Raw genomic sequence first — 21,605 nt, 5'->3', positions numbered from 1 at the left:
GCTTTTATCAGTAATTACCATGGAACTGTCGTCCCTAACCCATGCATGTGTGTTGGTCAAATGCAATTGACACATGCTTCATAAGTTAATAATGAACTGTCATGACACAAAGGATTGGGTCAGGGTCCGTCGCCTTGTCTCTGCTTCTATTCAACCGGGTTCTCAGCGTTGATCCCTCAGTGACAGAGTGTCACTGAGACCTCTCAACTCTGTCACATCCCTGTTTGTCAGATTGGCTAATGCCCGCTCTTCCTCGGCCCCCATCACCAGATTCATGCTCCAAAGCAAAGTCGACCATGCCTCTCATGGTAAAAATAAGTGATAACCCCGTCGAGGCACAAGATGGCGGTTGGTTTTATGAGCAACGCTAAACATCACTCTCTGGACCATGTGTCCACTCGCCAGAAAGATGCTTTCCCACTGTCGGTCTGGCTTGACTTGGGAGATGAGACAGATGGGCACTCAACACTTGATTATTGGCCTTGGTGTCACTCTTTGTCTGTCCCACAAAAATAGCTGCAGCTACACTGCGATCAAAGAGCCTCTTCCCGATATAATTAGCTCTTAATCTCATAATGGTACATTTTTATGCCCTTCAGACAATCTTTCCCCAGACAAGCTGATTGCACAACAACGAAACAACGCTGAGCAGCAGCCTCCTCCCCACTTGCCCGCTCTTGGCTATTTCCCCATCGATCTCCAGAGCAAGATCAAAAGAGCAAGACTTTGTTTCCTCCTCTTTGCTCCCTCTTGCCTCTCATTTCCATTCCATTACTATTATTTCATTACAATACAAAAAAACATGGCAAATTGAGTAACAAACAAAATTGGTAACACAAGATGTGTTTACATTTACGGTTTGAAACAAAAAAACTGCAGGACCTTGACACTTTTTCTTTGTTTGCTTTATAGTCTGTTAAGTACTAAAAGTTTGAGGATGTTGAGTGAGAGTGTAGGTGAGAGTGAAAAGGGATTTTCCGGTGTGCTAATTTTGGCGCGGAACTTATTAATGTTGTACGCGGAGCTACCCGGACGACTTAGAGGTGAGGACGGGGCAGCGCCATCATTTCCGCTCCTACTTCAATCCACTGAAATATTACGTTTAATAATATAGGGCTTCTTAACATGTCGTCTTCTTTGGTACACTTGTCGAGAACACACGTAAATAATGTCCGAAGCTGCTGTCGATGAAGTTTCCGTCTTATCTTCAATCTACTGCGGAGAAGGAGAGTTCCAGCTCCTCCAGCAGTCCGGTAACGTTAACTAACATGTCGCTGTCACTGCGGTCATGGGGACCGCATTTCAAAATGAATTGCGCCTCTATTTTATTACCGTATTACGGTAAATGGGTCTGTACAGCCAAAAAGGCACTGGTGATCATTTTAAGTGTCTTTTTCAATGTTTGAACTGTCTTTAAATCAGGTAGAAACCGGGTAACACTCTTCTGACTCTAGATCCCATTTTATATTGACCTCCTCTATTACCATGTAAAGTCACAGTAGTTAGTACAGTTAGTACTTTTGCCATTATATTTGATTTTCTCAAAACGTACACAGTAATATTTTATGTAAATGTACATGGGGATAGAGGAGGCCAACGGGAAATAGGATCAATTGAAAGCAGGGTGTTACCCATCTTAGACCGTTGAAAGATTGGGATTTGACACTTCATAGATGGGCGATTAGTGCCCTTTAAGGCTGAAAGCCCTTTTACCGTAACGCCCCCAGTAGAAGTGCATTTATTTGTAAAATTCTGTCCACGTGACCGCAGTTTGCTGTCGTATCTAACGTTTTAAGCTGCAACAAACTGCGCATGTTGACTCGCGAACTCTTTGACCGCAAGACACACATCATTTCCATGTGTTACTACTGCTATGAAAATTGCCAAAATATTTTAATAATGAGACAACGTGCTGCATGTGTAGGTTTCCTCAGTGAAGCCTTTCCACGTCTAAAAAGGCCTGAAATAACAAATGGATGAGGACGAGACTGTTTTTCTCTTTTATCTATTTTGGATAGTAAGACATGACGCATATTTTGAATAAACCTAATATTACTGTACCGACAAGTCTTTATTGGCAGGGTCCAATACCTGCCAGATGGGGGCGCTAAGCGACCAAATATTCAGTGACGCAGAGATCGAAAACGGGCATGTAGCTTCAGTCTCATTTTATTAAACCATCACTGACAAATGTGTTCTCAGTTTATTTATTCACATAATTGACACGTATGTTCCTCTATTGTTTCAGCGTTGCCATGCCACTCTGAATCATATGAACGGCACGTCAATTTCTTAGATCGGCATTTAGCGCTCTTAGACATTATGGCAGTCTTACTTCATACTATTTTCCACCCCCATGAATATCATTCATAGCAGTGTATTTTCCCTCTTGTCCTCATGAGAATGTGTGTGTTGATTTTGACTAATATTACTACATTTTGCAACATGGGTCTTCAGTGGCCAAACACGTTTGTGGAAGATATTTATTTTCATGGGTTTTGCATGTGGACGAGGAGGCGGGTCCATACCGATTCATTCATGCCGTTCTGAAAAAGTAAAATATTTGATACCTTGTTCTCACGCACAGAATAGTACACTAAAAGAGTAATTTTTGATAAACACATACCTGTACCAATATATAAAGTATGCATACATTTGCCCACACAGTGCTTGCAGCCCTACACCACTGTGTGCTTGGCAATTATTATTGCCATTAATTTGAGAGGTATATACCATCAAATCAGAATGGTATGCCATTTATATATGCATATGTTTCAATCTATATGTCCATCCAGCTAATATATATAGAAATATATATACTCTTCAGCATGGCCCCTGTTATAATGGTAAGGGAAACACTGAGATGTATATATACATATAGATCAGTTCTCTCATACTGTATATACTGTATATATGTATATATATACACACACACACTTACTATTGCTCTCTTTGCCTTGTAGCACAGGATGGGCTCATGGTCCAGATTAACAGGAGTGTTGAAGGAGTGGATGTAAAACTCTTGTTCCATCTGCACCTGCGCTACCCTTCCTGTCCCCCCGGCATCTCCGTCTCCTCCAGCGTCCTCTCCAGGACTCAGTGTCACGACATCAGGCAGAAGCTGCTGGATCAAGCTGCTGCTTTACCTCCAGAGCCGATGGTTCATCAGCTAGTGGAATGGTTGCAGGTAATTGAGCTCACTGACTGAAATGAAGATAACAATACATCAATGCACCACAAGTAATCATTTGTTTAAAAAAAATGCAGTGTGTGGTGACGGAGAGCTTCACAGGCGGTGAGGAGGAGGAGGGAGGAGAGATGAAAGAAGCGGAGCAGTGGACGGCGGCGCTGTCGTTGGACCACATCCGATCTCCAAATCGCTACATCAGTCTGCTGGAGCGCTGGACCCAGCAGCTGCAGCTCAGTGGGAGGTTGCTACTGGGACAAAGTATACTGGTAATTCTGCAGGGAGCCAGATCCAACATTAAGGTACTGACACACATGTTAAGCCTTCCGTTTGTACAATATGTTAAAAACTGTCCTTTCTCTTTGTCTTGTCTTTTTTTTTGTATACAGCATATAGCTACAGTACTGTATGGCCGTGCCTTATGAATTAAAAGACGTATGGAGTATTCTCCAGAGAACAACCAGAACATATAACAGTACTGTACCATTGATAGTATTAAATGAACACATCTTTACAGTGCGATTATAATAACATGGTACATGAACGCCGGTGATGAATGAGAATATGATTTAGTTTCGGTACCTGTGGCTTTACCGAAGGAAGATCTTTTTTTCCATTCAGTCAAGTGAGGCTGTTAATGACGGAGTAATAACACATAACATAAATAAACCCTCATCACATTCTGGTTTATTTAATGACGACTACATATGGATGCAAATACTTAATAAGACACACTCAAACTAGTTTCAGCACAGTGCTATATTTGTAAATGTTATCAACCTGATAATATAGAACACTTCAGTTTTCACTGTAAAGTAACTCGTGATGCGTTTCGTACCTTTTTGATTGTATCCTTGTCTATTCAGGAGTTTTGTCGCCTTTTGAGGACAGTGAAGGTGGATGTTGATTCTTCAGGCAAGAAATGCAAAGAGAGAATGATGAAAGTTCTCACTGAAAGCCCTACGTCCTCCTTCAGTGGACATGAGTATGGATCACAGAAGTACGGCGTCATAAGTGAATAATCTGAATGAGGGGAAGGACTTTTCAAAAAGTCTCCAGCTCTCATCAGGTTTCTCTTTGTGCTTCCCATGTTTTCCATAGAATCCAGGGTTTTGTAGTGAAGAACTACAAATCCCTCCCAGAGTTGACTGCGGCTTTCCAGGAAATCAACATGACTGGTCTCTACCAGCAGATACGGCCGTCACTGAGGGACTCAACCGCCGTGACTCTACCGCCACCCAAATAAGGCCTATTTGGGCTGTTGAGGCTCAGTGTGTGTAGACCAGGTCCCTGTTACTTTGGACAAGACAATTTACCTCAAATTGATCATGAATGTGTAGGAATGGTCTTGATGGATGGTCTTGATGTCAATGTGTGTGAATGGGGCAATGGACATGTACTGGAAATGTGCTTTGAGTGGTCAAGAAACAAGACTACAGCGCTGTATACCATTAGCAAGTGGTTAAATAATTGGGAAATGCACATTGTAAATGTTAAACAATCAGCCAAAGGGTAAGTAGTAGCAAACAACTAGGCTCTATTTTCCAAATACAAGTTAAACAAATGGATTTGTGAATGTTGATTTTCACCTCTGCCTTTTATTCATCTGTCACTAATCTAGACTCATAGCAGACACGGCATTCCAGCTGCTAGTTTGTACAGTGCACTATTTTGGGCCTTTCGTAACCCTCCTCACAACCACTGCAAGGATACATTTCTAACATCTCTAACATTGATTAGTCAAATGACAGCAAGACGTTTATGCACCGATGTTTATAAAGATGATCACCTACACCCAAGATTGATTACCAGCACTTTGTTTTTGCCCTGAGCTCCCCTTGTTTTAGCCTCTTGATCTTCTATATATTCCTGCCAAGGATCGTTGGCACTCATTTGCAGCGTTATTGCAGCACTTGACTTGGAATCGATTCACTGCTAATGCATTTGTATGCCGCAAAAACCAGCACATCTCAGGTTGCTGATCCATTGTCATTTTTCTATATTAATCTCTTTCTTAACAAGCAGTTTGACATCTGCATTTAGCCTTGTTCGGAAGTACAAAAATGTCTTGTGAAACAATTGAACCCTTTGAAAGACACCAACACATTAGAAGACTCCATGGTTAAGGAGTTCCATATGAACACTGGAAAAAGACTTGCCATGTACATTTTTTCACTTGATAAGGTCCTACTGGGACTTAAACCCAGATTACTGGAATCACGGCTCGGAGTGCTGACCATTACACCATGGTGTGTTTGAATCTAAATGTTTCAATTTGTATCCACATCTTCAAATGACTCCGACCAAAGCATACATTTACGTTAGGCCGGAAAAAAGTACCAAATGGGGCAGCATTAGCATACATGCAGGACTGACCTGAAATGTATGTGAGGTCTTCATGGCAGTGTAGAGTGAACCTAAACAGATGGGAACGTTAGTTATTTGCTCTCCTGTTTATCATCTGTAGATGATCAGCTGAATGTCAAAAACATGTGACCCGTGATCCTTAGGCCTGTGCTTTTTATAGCGTATAAGGAGAGTTTTCACACTGTGTGTTCTTTGCGAGAATAAACGCTCTCGAATCGTTTGGGTTTTCACAAACTGTATTTTTACGTTGTCCCCAGGACTCAAAGGTCAACTTTGACCTGAAGATAACGTCAGTACCCTTAATGATCAAAATGGTCACATGGGGTGCCCCTTTGGTGAATTTAAATTATATTTAATAAGACATCAAAGAGCTTTGTGTAAAACAGAACCTCAAAAAAACAACACATTTTTACTATTTCTGTGGACGCAGCTTGACTTGTGAGCCGCTCGTCGCGGCTTAATCGGTTGCACGTTTGCTGAGTCGGTATGAGAAGGAGGAGCTAAGTCAATCCAGGATTAATCTTAGCCTGGCTCTTAGCCTGTCATGGAGCAGGCTAGCTGCAAAGAATAAATCGCCATGGTTACTTGACTTAATTCAACCTGCTTTCGTGCAACCAAATTCAAGGTAAATTCATCCAAATAACCTGAATATCCTAGCTTAATCCATTTTCCTGGTTTCGTGCAATACCCCCCCCCCCAGATGAGTTATATATATATATATGTAGGCAATTGTCCCTTTTTTCTCCTAAAGTATAACAACAATAATGCTGTTTTCCAATCCCAAATAAGTCCCAAAAGGAAGGATGCAGGTCAACTGCTCCAAGAAGTACCAACGCTCTAGGCTGTTTTTTCAATTTGTTGTTGTTTATGTTAGTGCTTAAGGACATGATAACGTTGAAACGCTATCTGATTTCAAACAGGACAGCTTGAAATTGAAAAAAGACACAAGACAAAAAATAGGTTTTGTATCTTGGTTTTAAATTGCCAATATACTATTTGTACAGCATTAGAATGTGCTGTGCACAGGTGTGAATAAGACTTCCCACGTACACCTGCAGAGGGCAGTGAGTCCTAGCTTTCTAACTGTTCTCAGGCCTGTCTCTCACATACAAATCAATAAAACATATGTTAGTTATAACAATCATAAAGTCACTCACACACAACTTTAAAAAGTATTTGGTGGTTCAATCTGGTTAAAAGCAGGTAAATGCCCAGCAGTTACTGTTATTGTATGTTTAGGCTTACAGGGATATTTTCATTTAATCGAATTAATGGTCTTTTGTACTGTCCCATGAGAATGTTTTCACATCCATCTGCTGAAAGGAGTGAGCAAGTAACTTTAAATCACGGTTTAACACGTGCACATCGCGGCGTTTGTTGAATCACATCGGATCAGGGCCCCAAACGAGGTCCTCGCGAACCATATTATTGTCATATTATTAGGCGTTAAAACTCCGATCCGAACAATATTTGACATTTTACTTTTGTTGGTTTATTGAACTTTTGTGTAAAAACGTCAAGAAAGACGAAATAATACTCAAGGACGAGTCATCAAACCCGCCAGCATTGGATCAACTATTGTTGTCATTGTTCACACGTACGCAAAATATCAAATATACCAAACGTCTCAGGTGCAGCGTTGTTTAATGTTTTAAAATGTTAAACCCTGTACCCTTCGATAGCTCAGTTGGTAGAGCGGAGGACTGTAGGCTGATATTCAATGTGCAATGAGCAGGTATCCTTAGGTCGCTGGTTCAACTCCGGCTCGAAGGAGGTTTTTATCTTTGTCCGTTTTGGAAGAGTTGTATGGCCCTTAGTGAGAGTGGAATAAACAGGGATTTTACTGATGGCCAACCACTGCTTGTCTTCTTTTTTTTTTTTTAACTTACCGTCAAATAGGTCTAAAACGCACGAAGGTTCCTCATTCGTGGGAGGTGCCTTCAACGAGAGCCTGCAGGCCGCGCGTGTTGTAGAGTATCGCGTAGTATAAATAATCGGTTCGGATGTGAGGACTGTGATCTCCACGTCCAGATGTCCACGTGATTGATTGGCGACACTGATTCCACACACAATGCCTGCGTTCTTGCTTTTCACCGTGTTCTTTGTTGAAACGAGTCTATCGGTGGCGTCGGGACTCGGTACCGGATCCAGTCCCGTCTTCACGAACCACTGGGCGGTGCGGATCGCAGGGGGTCAGAAACAGGCTGATAAGATCGCGGCGAAATATGGATACACCAACTTTGGACAGGTAAGTTGTTTGTTTGCCGTTTCTGCGACGGATGCCTTTCGTCTACTTTGTACGTTTGAACAGGAATGCTGAGAATAGATGAGACCAATCGGAAAGCTACATCTAAATAAATATAAATATTGTAGAGATGTTGGAAAATATTTTAGGATTTACGATTGTTGACTTCACATTAGGTTTCGTTGAATAGAAACCATTCAAAAGAAATATATTTTGGGAATTTTCCAACATACAAAACAAAGCTCAAGCAAAATCCTTTCTGCTATATCTAGACTTGAAAATAACTCATTTTCAACTTCTAAACACATCACTAATAAGCTGTTCACAAGAATAACTTTTTGGTAGTGAGTAAGAAACGTCCTCATTGTTGGTGTTTATCTTCCTCAGACAAGACCCTTGATTTACTCCTGAGGCTGGAAAAGCCTGGACCAAAGTGCAACTTCTTATCACATTATGAACATCCATTCCTCTAAACATCGTGGCTAACTAACATGTGGAATCCACAAACAGCAGCCACCAACCCTGAACCTGCTCTTACTAATGGAGCAAGACTGATAACGCACAGATATGAAATGACACCTGTCAAAACTGTGTGTTTGTGTTACCTTATAACACGTTTGTTATACCTACCAAGAGGTCAGGAGAGGATAAGACAGCAGTGAGCCAGCTGAGCCCATGTGTTGAGAATCAGGCCCAGATTTCTGGTGTGCAGTCAAGAAATGACATGCATGTTTACTAAATCATCAACAGATGGCCCAAAATGTGTTATAAATACAGACGGAGCCATTTGGATTACAGCTCAGAAAGTAGAATATTTAGCTATCGCTGCACAGTTTACGTCCCATTGGGCTGGTTGTCATTGTCTTGATGTGGTTGTTGTTGTATGTGTTTGGTCAGATAGGAAGTCTGGAGGGTCATTACCATTTCCACCACAGCAGAGTGGTCCGCAGAGCTGCATACTCTTTGAAGGGCCCCCACAGCTTCATCCATATGGATCCTGAGGTGAGATTTGTGCCAATTTCTCTCAAGTGATTTAAAACACAGGCAACAGGTTGCCAAGTCTGCAAATCTCAGAGTGAACTCAGTGCTCAGTGTTTTCCCAGTTTATTTGCACTCCTGAACAAACAGTCTAAAACAGAAAGTGAGTTCACTGTTTTTGTTACGGGCCTTATTGCATTTTGAGAGCTCTCTCCCCCCCCCCCCCCCCCCCCCACAGCGTTTCCTGGTGCAGATGCAGCTCCCCTGCACATTTCTCCCACATCCACCCACTAATCTGTTCATTTCCCTGCACATCGCAGGCGCTCCATCTGTCGCCAGAGTGTTCCATCCAGTTTCATTTCATTCACACATTTGGATCCCTTTTCAAATATATATTTTTTCCGTCGTTGTGCCATGCATTCCCCAAAATATTCCTTTGTTATAAAGATCATGTCACCCGCTGTCATCCACAGCAAGGGAATATGCGATTTCCCTTTTCCATCAGCTGGGCTTGCAACGGAATCAGCAACGGAATTTCTGCTGAAGCCTACTTTAAAAAATGCTTCCTTATTGTCTGGAGACACGTCAAACATCTGTCCCTCGGGTAAAAGGCCAGGCTGATTTAGCTTTTTCTTCAGCCTAAGCTCCCTCGGCCGCCTCCCTTTGTGATTTGGCCTTTGTGAACATGATCTGCTCATGCACCAACATATTTCTCAGCCTGCAAGCCGGGCGCTTGAGTCTGGCATGTCTGTAACTTTGAGTAAGAAAAGGTCTTGACTTCATTTATATTCAAAAATAATTTTGGATTATATGTCATAGGTGTGGGCTTCCATGGAAAACTGCTTTCACTTGAACACTGATTTATGGTGTTCTTTCTGTTTCCACTTCCATCTTTAGGTGAACTGGGCTGAGCAACAGGTGGTAAAACACAGAGTAAAGAGATATGCTCAAAGGGACCCCAGCTTCATTCATTTCAATGACCCTAAATGGTCCAACATGTGGTACATTGTGAGTACAGAACACTAAATCCCTCATCCTGGATTTATCATTCTGACGAGAAAAGACAAACAGTTTGGGGCTTGTCTACCATGTTTCTTTTCAGCATTGCAATGATAAGAACAGCCGTTGTCACTTGGAGATGAACATTCTGGCTGCCTGGCAGAGGGGCTACACAGGAAAGAATGTGGTGGTCACCATATTGGATGACGGCATTGAGAGAAACCACCCCGATCTTGCACAGAACTATGTATGTGCCATCCATTTAAAGATCTCCAAACTACAAATATCTATTTAATTCAATTTTTGCATTTAAAATCATGGGTTGGTGCCCTAAGTCATTCACATGTTTGGGACCAGTTCATCACTCCAAGAACTGTGATAGAAGCTTCGTCTCAGCCTCACCAATGTGTTTGTATTTATTCTGTTGTTCCCTGTTTCTTTAGGATCATCTGGCAAGTTATGATGTCAATGGGAAGGACCATGACCCGACTCCACGCTATGACTCCCGCAATGAAAACATGTAAGAAAGAATACCACCAATGTATTGACCTTCACAACGAACTTCAATCTATTCTGCAGGTTCATCGTCTATGTACCTTATTACTGTAATAGTAGTAGTTCCAGATGGTTTTCAAGTATTGCAGGCCTTAAAGTGTACGTTTAAGACAGTATCTGAAATTCTGTTTGGTTTGTGAAACGTTAATGCCAACTTCACACTATGATTGGCCGACACATTTTCACCCTTTAAACTAAGCACTCCTCTAGCATCAGATTTGGAAGTGTAAAGGACAGCGCCTCAATGCACACCAAAATCTAAAATCTGTTATGCAGAAATAAAACGGTGTCGTGTTTAGGAAACAACTTAAGTTAAATGGAATTCATTCACTAACTCACGTGTCAAATAAGTCACTATTGATCATGCATTTTGTGTCATGTCAGCACCTTTCGGGCGTGTGGTAATGAAACGGGTGAGTTGATAAAGATGCCTAACCGGGTATCCGTTAGGGGCCTTCCACTAATGCTTACATTAATATGCCTTTGATTGTGTCATTGAAGCAGATCAGCCAAGTGTCAGGCTTTCATTTCTGTGCTTGTTCTCTCTCCACATGTAGGCATGGAACTCGGTGTGCGGGTGAAGTTGCTGCAGTGGCCAATAACTCCCATTGTACTGTTGGGATTGCCTATAATGCTCATATTGGAGGTAGAGTTGTGTGTCTTTGTAGTGTGGGCTGTGAACCACCATTATCTTCCAGACATAAACACATTCCACAACAATTTAACGAGTAGTCACTACGGAGCTCATACTCATGGTTCATATCGATGTATCTTAATCACTCTGTTGATCCCAAGGACTTTTAGTCAAGCGTGGCTCAACGGTTCTCTTATGCAGGGAAATATATCAAAATCAATTACATTGATTTGCAAAACGTTTCTGACAGACATGACCATTAACAAACAAGGGAGTCCTAATAAATGTGTTGATCTTACTTTTAATAAGGTCAAAGCCAGGTTGTTGTTGTTTTGCAGGCTGCAGTTATAGTAACTTCTTTATCACATCTTAAAAAGATACAGGTCATACCTGGTTGTGTTTGCCTTCCAAGAATCAGACCTCAGGCGTCTGCAGAGGTAAACAGTATTTTACTGGGCTGGACCAGTTGGTATACTAAAAGTTATTTATACATTTGAATGGTTGTAAGTACTGATAGAAAGTATCCTATTTTATGAGTCAAACATGCTTCCTGAGTAAAATCAAGCATAGCTGTCAGCCATCAGCCATATACTCAAAGGGTCTTTTATTCTAAGCTAAAATATATTTGATTAACATACAAGGTTTGAAAAGAGTTTCATGGTTCTGATGTTACCTTGGACACAGGGATTCGGATGCTGGATGGTGATGTGACTGATTTGGTGGAGGCCAAGTCCCTTAGCATCCGACCTGACTACATTGACATCTACAGTGCCAGCTGGGGGCCAAAAGACGATGGCAAGACAGTGGATGGCCCCGGGCTGCTCACTAAGCAGGCCTTTGAGCAGGGCATTAAGAAGGTTGGTGGACCAAGAAAAAAACGATATGATATGATGGATGTTTGAATGAAATGACGGCACCACATGTCTCTGTATCACACAGGGGCGCAAAGGCTTGGGGTCCATTTTTGTCTGGGCGTCGGGTAACGGGGGTCGACAGGGGGATCACTGCTCATGTGACGGTTACACCAGCAGCATATACACAATCTCCATCTCCAGCACCACAGAGAACGGGAACAAGCCCTGGTACCTCGAGGTCTGCAGCTCCATCATTGCTACAACATACAGCAGTGGAGAGTTTAACGAGAGGAACATTGTGAGTAGTGCACACATTTCAGTGACTGCAGCTCAGTTGGACAGTTTTAATAAAATATGTGTGATTTCTATCACAATTCTGAAAGAAACGAGTTACTCCAGCACAACAAGCTTAGTCATTTCTTTGTCGTTATTCGCCTCGCGGCTCTTCTGATCCCCACTGAATCTTCATTTGGCAGTTTCTTAAAGAAAAGCTTATGTTTCTCTGTGTGTTGGATGTGGGACATTCACTTTGACAATTTTAAAAGGTGGAAATATGTCACATGTTTGCTACATTTTTCAACCTAATGCTACATGTAAAATGAAGACGCCGCATCATAAAAAGAAAGAAACTTGCCTCATCCAGCGTTTAAATCTCTCAACCTTAAAGTGGGTAAAGTGAGGGTCGGCAAATTGAAATTGAACAGTAAAAAGATGACAGATGTCAATCACTGCACAGGAAGTACTGGTAACTTTTTTTTTGGTCAAATCCATTGAGTTAATAGTGAGTATTCTGGCTGTTTCAGCTACAAACAGACCACAGAAAGTGAGACAGTAAGTAAGTTGACCATTTTGTATTGGTAGAACTGACTGTGTGTGCGTGTGTGTGTGTTTTTGTGTGGGTGAAGACCAAAGATCAGCAGAGTTATGTTTGCTTTGCTGGTGTGTCACTCACGTTATGTGGAAACTAGAAGACGCACGGAAGAATAAACAGATCACTGAATGGAAAGATGTTCAGAAAGGGCACTGGGCAAACAATTTGTCTGTAGCCTAAAAAACGCGTCCCAAACCAGTTAGCCCGTTTCGCTAATCAGTAGCTCACAGATAATGTGAGATATTTGTTATAGTCATTACAGGAACTACACTGTTTATGTGATCCCTTGCAGGCAACCACCGACCTCCGGCACCTCTGCACCGAGGGTCACACCGGCACATCCGTCTCTGCCCCCATCGTGGCGGGGATCGTAGCCCTCGCTCTGGAGGCCAAGTCAGTTAACCTGTTGTTAAATACCTCAATACTACTAAATCAGGCACAAAAACAGTAAAAATATTATTTAAAATGAACTATCATCTTACGGGGAAAGAGCCTGGAAGACCTTCAAATTAGAGAGTAAAACTCTTTGAGGGTTTGGGTTTATGGGTGACATTGTGATTGAGCCAGTGTAAACTAAGGTTAAATCCGTATCAAAGAGGAACGTTTTAAGCTTTATCTTAAATGAGCTGACCGAGTCTGCCCCCCCGGACTGAAAGTGGAAGCTGGTTCCACAAAAGAGGAGCTTGATAATTGAAGGCTCTGGGCCCCATCCTACTTTTTAAAACTCTAGGAACCACAAGTAGCCCAGCATCTACGGAGCGTAGATGCCTTGTAGGGAAATACGGTGTAACAAGCTCTTTAAGATAAGACGGTGCCTCACCAGCAAGTGCCTTGTAGGTGAGGAGAAGTACCTTAAATTCTATTCTTGATTTAACAGGAAGCCAGTGCAGAGAAGTTAATACAGGAGTTATATGATCCCATTTCTTAGTTCTTGTTAATACACGTCCTGCAGCATTCTGAATCAACTGGAGAGGTTTAAGCGATTTACAAGAGCAGCCTGATAACAAAGAATTACAGTAATCCAGTCTACAAGTAACATATATATATATATATATATATTAAATGAGAGTTGAAGGACATATCCTGGTCGAAGAGAACTCCAAGATTTCTGACGGTGCTGTTGGATACCAGAGCCATTCCATCCATAGAGACTGTATCACGTGACAGCTGACTGAAGGCGCTCTGGGCCTATCACGATAACTTCATTTCTTTCCGAGTTTAGCATCCTGGTTGAACTAAAGTCATTTTCTCACTCATAACAATTAAAGGCTCATCAAACAAACACCACCCTGTTTGGCCAACTGAGGTGAACATTATCATTGGTGTCTCCAGCCTTTTGCTGACCTGGAGGGATGTGCAACATCTTCTGGTGAAGACATCTAGACCGGTTCACCTGAAAGCTGATGACTGGAAGACCAATGCTGCAGGACTCAGAGGCACATTGCATTCTATCTCCATTACTGACATAATACATTTACTGTTTTATACCAAATATACTTTAAAAAAAAACTGAAGTCTGAACTGATAATTAAAGAAAAGTCTGATTTTGATCACAGTCAGCCACCTGTATGGTTTTGGCCTTGTGGATGCAGAGGCCATGGTGCTCGAAGCTACCAAGTGGAGGACTGTTCCGCCTCAGCACACCTGCAGTCGGATGCCTGTGAGACGCAACAGGTGAGCTGAACTGGAAATATGAGTCAGAAGTACTTAGCAGAGCTTTCTGCAGAAATGTCAAGGCCACTCTCTACATCCATCGCGGATCGAACGGCTTTGAAATTTAGATTTAAATAGAATTGGATAAAATTGGGATTGTTCTATCATTCTTGCCAGATGTTGAAAAGGTGTAACTGCATCCCTCTCACACGCGTTTAGATGGCATCACATATCTAAGGTGTAACTTGTCACTGAAGGACAATCTGTTCTTAGATGTATGTAATCGACCATGCTTATGCTTATTGCTGTCCCAGGTACATTCATGCTGGCCAAAGTCTGAACAGCACCATTACCACCTCTGGGTGTTCAGAAGAACCTGAGCAACACGTGGATTACCTGGAGCATGTGGTGGTGAAGGTGCTGATTGCCCACCCACGGCGAGGAGACATGGAGATCAACCTCATCTCTCCGTCTGGGACAACATCACAGCTGCTGGCTAAGAGGTGAGAACCACAGTGGGCACTGCATCGCATGCTGCAGGTCCAATATCACATTACATTATCTACCGTACCTATTGGAAACAGTTAGGGCTGTGGATTACCCCTAGTACGTTGAACATCGATATTGGCAAGACACATTTTTCTTTCATACATGTTTCATTTGTTGTCTCTGCTAAATTAAGTGTGTTTTTTTTTCATGCTTCCAGGCCATGCTGATGTGTGTTCCCAACATCAACCATATACTGTACTCTGTATTCAACTAAATACTAGTTTTAGTATTTATAAATAATTGCAGACCCCCCTGCTTTTCCTTCTCACAGCGCCTGCTGCAGCACTGCCTTACGTGTGTGAGGCATCATGACCTACTGTAGTAGGAACTAGTGTTTGCATATGGGTCTGTCTATTTACAGATGTTGTGGCCTCAATCATCAATCATGCCACAGTCACAAATCTGAAGAGACGTGTGGTAGTACTTTAAATAATGGTAGAGTTTGAAGGTGGACATGGTTTAGTCGGGGGGGGGGGGGGGGGGGGTGAAGGTGGACCCTCAAACCCCAATCAAAATGACGGCTAGAGTTGGAATATGGGTTTGGAACAAGCAAGGGAGACGGAAGTGCGGAATGAACATTGTCACAGGGCCATTGGCAATTGTGTACCTACCAAATCACAACGTGCTGGTGACATTTCATAGTTAATAGGTACAAAGTCTATGGTAAAACTGATCAGCTTTTCACCTTACTTATAGTTCATTTCACCCCACCTACAGGTTGTTTGACAGATCCAACGAGGGTTTCAGGAACTGGGAGTTCATGACGGTTCATTTCTGGGGTGAAAGGTCACAGGGCTTATGGACTCTGGAGATTGTTGACTCACCATCAAAACTACGCAACCCTGAGGTGCTGGGTAAGGTCCAACAGCACAAGTGTACATTAAAGTTTACATTGAGATGAACAAAAATTGAAGCAGGTTTCCTTATCCCGAGAATAAAAAAATACTTTACTATTATTTTTATACTTCTCAGGCCACCTAAAAGAATGGACACTGATCCTTTACGGCACATCTCAGGACCCTTACCAGCCCCTCAGTGCTCAGCAATCCCCTTCAAGGATGCACGAGGTCACAGCTCCGCCGGAGACTGTGGAGGAACCAAAGCAGAAGGAGGAAGAAGAGTACAACGGTGAGAAAATCAAAGCAATGATTTGGTCTACCATCTTCATTGAAATATAACGTTGGATTTTAAAAATGGTTTATTTCGGAAAAACTAGTTGTTTATACCGGTGATGATGATGATGGTGTTGATCATGAACAACGTGGTGCTCTTTAAGGGCCGTGCCACAGTGAGTGTGGAAACCAGGGCTGTGACGGACCCGATACCGAACACTGCCTCAACTGCGTCCACTTCAGCTTAGGCAGCTTGAAAAGTGGCAGGTAAGAACTGACCGAAGAAAGTAGAACCAGGTCCCCAGCTGAACGGCTCTGTATGGTTGCATTAACAGTAGCTCATATAACTGCATGTAATGTAAAAAATGGTCCCTTGTATTGACAAACTGTGGACTTGTGCTTGAGCTCTACGGAGCGGTTTAGCTTATTTCAGCTGACATTTAGGATTTATTTATTTAGGATATATTTAGCTACTGCTTCCACTAGAACAGGGAACAATATTTGGACAAATTTGGAATGTTTTGATTATGTCCTCAACCGAAATAGTAAATTACCTCTTTTTAATTTTGCAATGTGACCACAAAATAACTCAAATGGAAGGTCCCCTCATGTAATATTGAAAGCACACCTGCCTGTCTCGTGCTCCACCCAATCTGACAAACCTCACACCAAAAGCTCAGGCCAACCTGTGGTTGTGATGTGTAAATCTCTTCAATTTGTACATATGGTTTGTATTAAACACCCTAGTGTTATTCGCAAACAGTTAAAGTTGTGCAACAGTTATCTAGGGAACGTTGTCTCCTTAAAAAGTGCAGAAGGGATTGTTCTCATATGGCCTAAAAAAATAACTGTGCTTTTGTATGTCCCAAAAGTTCCTTTTGTGATGCCATGTTACCATCAAATATTGAATTTCAAACTAAAGGGCTTTTAAAACAAAAAGAGGACCTTTTAGGAAAGTTTCCAATATTCTTTAAACATGGTCACAAGACGTTTGTCTACATTATATTAGCAAATTGTCAATGTTGATGCTACATGAACTCAAAATAAATATAGACCCGCCCATACAAGCTGGTCCATATTTTTTCTGTAAACTAACGTTCTTTGCTCCATCCTACTTTTGTGTGTAGAACATGTGTGAGCCACTGTCCACTTGGACACTATGGAGACATTGCGTCTCGCCGCTGTAGACGCTGCTATAAAGGTTGTGAGGGATGTGTTGCCAGCAACTGTCTCTCCTGTCAAAAAGGCCTTTACCTCAATACACTCAACTCCAGCTGCATCAACACCTGTCCCGAAGGATACTTTGCTGATGAGAGTAAGTAACACATTCACGCTGTGGGCCAAATCTGAAATGTAACCATCAAGTAGACCAGGGGTTGTCAGCCTTTTTGCTTGATGGACATACAGTATATAATGCATTGTGAGTTTTAATGTGAATTAGCCAATCCGGTTCGGGGGTGGTTATTGAACATCCAAATGTAACATTTGAATGGTATAACATAGGCATTTATCCACAATCTATCCCCCCTGATCTAAATCTAAAACACGTTTTTGTTCATTATACCTACTAGCAAGCTAGTTCCAACCGTCGTAAAGTGGTGTTGACGGACTAATGAACAATGCCTTTTGTTTAGATTACTTTTGTAGGCATGACGGGGAGTACAAAGGGAAGATACAACAAACGCTCAAGTTGTAAAATGTACTTTCCATTTTCATAGAAAGAAATTGATCTTGCATCCCATGTTCCAAACAATCAATAGAAGAACAAAACAAATGTCACCCTCCAGCAATCCTAAGAAAGATCAAGAAAAATGTACATGTAGCCTGTCGTGTACACACACATCCCATTTTCAAAACTTTTATTTTATTTCCAACAGAGGGCTAAAAGAGCTGAGCCTTGTGCAAGGTGCAGGTGCACAGTCGGTCAGCATGTGTGCAGGGGGGCGGAGGATCACCTCACACTTGATTGGTTAAGCAGTGTTTTGGAGCGAGAAGCCAGAGAGAGAGCTTGTAACTAATGCTTCCTACAGCCTCAGAGGGCACATGCTGGTACTTCTCATGTAGGAATTGTCCCAGGTGATTTGGTCAGCCAGTATCGGGGTATGCTAACTGCTAAAGAGATTTCCACAGGGCGAACCTTGGAGGGGTAGTTACCTGGTTCCAGTAGGAATCGATAGAGGACTTCCTTACTGGCTCCAAATGACTTTAGTCTCCTGTTGTGCATCTTTGCAGATGAAGTCCACATGGTAGGGCCAGAACAGTGCACTGTCCTCATGAACCCCCAGGTATTTCAAAGATGATAATGGTCAAATGTGTTTTCTCGTTATCTGGCTGGGTAAACAAACCCTGTGCATAGCAAAAGAGGGAAAAAGCAGGTATCAAAATGCAATAAACCACTAGCTATTGTCTGACAGTCTGATAAAAGAAATTTAAAATTTCATTTTAGCTTGTAATCTTTGTTGTATTCGTTGTCTTTCAACTGCGACTCTCAAGTCCCTTATTGGACTTAAAACAACGTGCAATGCACTTATAAAATGGATATCTTGGCCTGAATGTCTGTTGGCTACACAGAGCCACAGAAATATAGCCTCCTACCTCCTGAGGCGTATCCGTTGTCATACCAAAAGCTGATGGATTCCGAGATCGCTGTTTCAGCCGTGGCACAAAATGTCAAGAAAATCAGTATATCAGTATATTGATGCATGTGCTTGCTATCTATGCCAGATCAGCGACAGTGTCTGAAGTGTCACGACACCTGTATGAAATGCCTGAGGTATGCAGACAGATGCACTGCCTGCAGCCACGGCTACCGGTATGTAAAGACAGTCAAATTGACTTGTGTGTGTTAAACTTTGGTTTAAAACCAATTATTGTTGTGTCGTTGATTTTCTTGTTTGTAGTCTGGCAGGGATGACTTGTGTTCCCGTATGCACCAATGGAACCTTTTTCCATGTGGAAGAGATGACCTGCAGCCCGTGCCATTCCTCCTGTAGGACTTGTACAGGTCAGTCTTGTGTTTGGCGGGAATACAGTTTTTTTTGGTGTGTTTTCACAGAATCAGTAGAAATAAAAAGGCAAATGCTAATTAAAATGAGACCACGCTGACAAAGTTCAAAGATTTAGCCATCAGTGTGAATAGATTTTTGTCCTGGTAATACATTCATCTTCAGTTATGTTTAATATCTGTCGTCCCCAGGGCCCGGTAAGGAGCAGTGTATCCAATGTGCCGAGGGCTTCCTGCAGCAGGAGTGGAGGTGTGTGCAGATCTGTACTCCTGGCTATTACGCTGCAGAGGCAGCCGGAGTCCCTCACAAGATGTGTTACAGGTGGGTGGTTTCCACTGGCTCCTCCCTGTGCGTGACTGTGTGCATCCATGCGTCCGGGGACTGAGTTTGTTTTTCTGGTTTCATGCTCAACGACCTCTTTTGGTTTGCTGTGATTCACACTTTCATACAGCAACTTCTTTTACAGCATGTTCAATACTGCCATTGACTTGCTGCTTTTTCCTCACTCACAACTCTTAACCGGCCAGGTGATAACAAAGCTGAGTGCATCTGAAATCCGCAGCCTCTCTTCATCTCTGCACCCAGGTAGAAAGGGGGGGGGGGGACGAAACACTGAACACACTGTATTTGTTTTCCATGGTGAGTTTGGCTAACGACTAACAAAACTACCAGCACACACACTGCTGAATACCTCTTGGCCCTTGCGCTGCGGCTCAGCGTCATTACTCTTTTTTGAACAGTGTGTTTGACAAACCGCTCGTAGCCAATCAGCTTGTTATTTTGACGCCATTAAACTGCTGCTAATTGGTAAGACCTCTTGTGGAGTTCAACCTTGAACTGCTTGACTGCACTGTTCAGCACTGGTTGTTTTTCATTGAATCGAGACCTGCACACTGCGTAGTGCACCTTTCTAGCTTTGAAATGTTTGAGCCGAAAATCCGGACAAGTACATTATGAGGTACAAGGGTTTAAAATAACAGAAAAATCCCAAACTCTCTGTCTCTTTCATCTATAACAAGTAACATTTCTTCAGTAACATTTGAAATGAAGACTTTTATTGTGAAAGTGTATTACGATCATACTTTACTTATCAACTAATCCCAAGTAAACTCTTTTTTGTCCATGATAGGAAATGAACAAATTGTTTCCATCTCTTTTCGTCCACAAAGGTGTGAACAAAGCTGTCTGGGCTGCAGTGGCCCCGGAACAACTTGCACCAAATGCAAAGAGGGTTACAATCTGGTCGGCAGGACTTGTGTTGTCACTGCCTCCTGTAATAATGGTGAGTTTTTATTTTGTGTGGAGAACCTCCCCCATGGTTTGTTTGGTCCATGTCTTTTCTGGTTTGGCTTGAACAACCAAGCCCCTGTGTTGAGTTCTGATGAGCAGCTCTATGGAGCAATGTTTTCACAAGTTAAATCTTGCTTTCCTGTTTTTGTTTTTCATTTCTTCGTTGGCGGGGGCCTACCAGATCAGTTATCTCAAGTTGTGTGGGTGAGGTTATAGGGTATTAATTTAAGTACGAATGTCAGTAAGTAAGAAAATAATCTATTGATATTATACTTTAAAATATAGTCTACCTGTAGAGATCATCTATTGTTACCATCACAAGTGTAGTGTCCTGTTATATTATTATATGGTATTTTGGTATATTATGAAATAATACAATAAGGATATGCGGTTAATCCACACTGTGACACATCTTTTCTTTAAATTATAAAATACAAATACATGGTTGATAAAAAAAAGGTTTGTATTTGTCACGGTTTGAATTCATAGGATGTGGTCCATACGACGATTTAAAGTTCTAATGGGTGGGATTTTTTCCTGTCATGTTATGAAGCTTAAGTCCCTGTAAGTGTTAAGTTTAAGGGAGGTTATTTGAGTTTTATCTAAGTAACGTCTCAAACGTTCCCTGCCAGTGGCTCAGCTCAGTGTTGCCTCGTTGGCCTCATTCCTGCATCACCCCCATCGTCCTCTTTGTGAAGCGGTTGGTTTAGTTTTCTATTTGGTACAAACAAAATCTGTTTGGTCACTGATGTCTATCAACTCAAAGAGAAATAGCTTTACAAGATACTGAATGTTTCAGCACTTTTATTACAACTGCTGATTAACTCTCCTGTTTTTATCTGCTGATTTGGGGCAGTGTACAGCGTATTGAGGTTGAGTGTAGTGAGGAAATACACATAGAGAAAAACAAAATGGAAAATTCTACTTCGAACAGTTGTATTTTTATTGTGTGTCTGTCAGCCGATGAGGCGTTCTGTGAGATGGTCAAGTCCAACCGTCTCTGTGAGAAGAGGCTTTACCGTCAGTTCTGCTGCCGCACCTGTCTGATGAACGGATGAGGGGCCGAGCGTCCGTCCAAACTTCTTTGTCTTGCTCTCAATCCGTCATGAAAGGAGACGGAAGTGTCATTGTTTTGTCAAATACATTTTGTCCCCAAATGTCGAATGTGTAGAAAACATTCTGCTAAGAAAATGAATGGTATTATACATGTACATATAATATACATGTATAATATATTATACTTACAAAATGTAATAATAAAGTACCCTGAGCTTTTCAAAGCTGGACATTCTGCTTCTTTTATATC

The 21,605-nt window shown here is 42.0% G+C and overlaps 2 protein-coding genes and 1 non-coding gene across 9 annotated transcripts; all 3 read left to right on the top strand.

The window, feature by feature from the left end:
* Nucleotides 1-1,050: 1,050 nt before the first annotated feature.
* Nucleotides 1,051-5,775, top strand: rwdd3 (RWD domain containing 3). 2 transcript variants are annotated; one of them, XM_037453761.2, is made up of 5 exons: nucleotides 1,051-1,253; nucleotides 2,964-3,187; nucleotides 3,268-3,489; nucleotides 4,054-4,187; nucleotides 4,289-5,775. In XM_037453761.2, the coding sequence occupies exons 1-5, from the start codon at nucleotides 1,169-1,171 to the stop codon at nucleotides 4,431-4,433; spliced, it is 810 nt and encodes a 269-aa protein (XP_037309658.2). In that variant the 5' UTR covers nucleotides 1,051-1,168; the 3' UTR covers nucleotides 4,434-5,775. The 2 variants fall into 2 exon arrangements, with proteins under 2 accessions (XP_037309658.2, XP_037309668.2); XM_037453771.2 differs by having other exon boundaries at nucleotides 1,117-1,253; nucleotides 2,969-3,187.
* Nucleotides 5,776-6,489: 714 nt separating this feature from the next.
* Nucleotides 6,490-21,585, top strand: LOC119229576 (proprotein convertase subtilisin/kexin type 6). 6 transcript variants are annotated; one of them, XM_037490089.2, is made up of 22 exons: nucleotides 6,493-7,802; nucleotides 8,697-8,801; nucleotides 9,675-9,785; nucleotides 9,880-10,023; nucleotides 10,220-10,296; nucleotides 10,889-10,977; nucleotides 11,650-11,822; nucleotides 11,905-12,117; nucleotides 12,983-13,083; nucleotides 14,023-14,126; nucleotides 14,247-14,364; nucleotides 14,658-14,846; nucleotides 15,610-15,746; nucleotides 15,865-16,020; nucleotides 16,169-16,271; nucleotides 17,132-17,319; nucleotides 18,729-18,816; nucleotides 18,905-19,008; nucleotides 19,201-19,330; nucleotides 19,476-19,594; nucleotides 20,179-20,291; nucleotides 21,260-21,585. In XM_037490089.2, the coding sequence occupies exons 1-22, from the start codon at nucleotides 7,626-7,628 to the stop codon at nucleotides 21,344-21,346; spliced, it is 2,826 nt and encodes a 941-aa protein (XP_037345986.2). In that variant the 5' UTR covers nucleotides 6,493-7,625; the 3' UTR covers nucleotides 21,347-21,585. The 6 variants fall into 6 exon arrangements, 3 of the variants coding, with proteins under 3 accessions (XP_062418061.1, XP_037345986.2, XP_037346004.2); XR_009956070.1 differs by lacking the exon at nucleotides 21,260-21,585 and having other exon boundaries at nucleotides 7,395-7,802; nucleotides 19,537-19,594; nucleotides 20,179-20,241; XM_037490107.2 differs by lacking the exon at nucleotides 19,476-19,594 and having other exon boundaries at nucleotides 7,420-7,802.
* On the top strand, nucleotides 7,227-7,327 carry trnay-gua (transfer RNA tyrosine (anticodon GUA)). Its single transcript has 2 exons — nucleotides 7,227-7,263; nucleotides 7,292-7,327. It is a non-coding gene; the product is annotated as a tRNA-Tyr (tRNA).
* Nucleotides 21,586-21,605: the final 20 nt, after the last annotated feature.

The sequence above is a fragment of the Pungitius pungitius genome, chromosome 4 (genome assembly GCF_949316345.1).
Source record: "Pungitius pungitius chromosome 4, fPunPun2.1, whole genome shotgun sequence".
In the NCBI taxonomy this organism is placed as follows: Eukaryota; Metazoa; Chordata; class Actinopteri; order Perciformes; family Gasterosteidae; genus Pungitius; species Pungitius pungitius.
The sequence above is the reverse complement of the archived record's forward strand: the minus strand, read 5'-3'. Positions and strand labels throughout refer to the sequence as shown.

Coding starts and splice junctions, on each gene's coding strand:
- LOC119229576 (XM_037490089.2), top strand. CDS start 7,626: ATGCCTGCGTTCTTGCTTTTCACCGTGTTCTTTGTTGAAACGAGTCTA. Junction 16,272..17,131: donor GGCAGCTTGAAAAGTGGCAG/GTAAGAACTGAC, acceptor TTTTGTGTGTAG/AACATGTGTGAGCCACTGTC. Junction 19,009..19,200: donor CTCCTGTAGGACTTGTACAG/GTCAGTCTTGTG, acceptor TGTCGTCCCCAG/GGCCCGGTAAGGAGCAGTGT.
- rwdd3 (XM_037453761.2), top strand. CDS start 1,169: ATGTCCGAAGCTGCTGTCGATGAAGTTTCCGTCTTATCTTCAATCTAC. Junction 3,188..3,267: donor AGCTAGTGGAATGGTTGCAG/GTAATTGAGCTC, acceptor AAAAAAATGCAG/TGTGTGGTGACGGAGAGCTT. Junction 3,490..4,053: donor GAGCCAGATCCAACATTAAG/GTACTGACACAC, acceptor TTGTCTATTCAG/GAGTTTTGTCGCCTTTTGAG.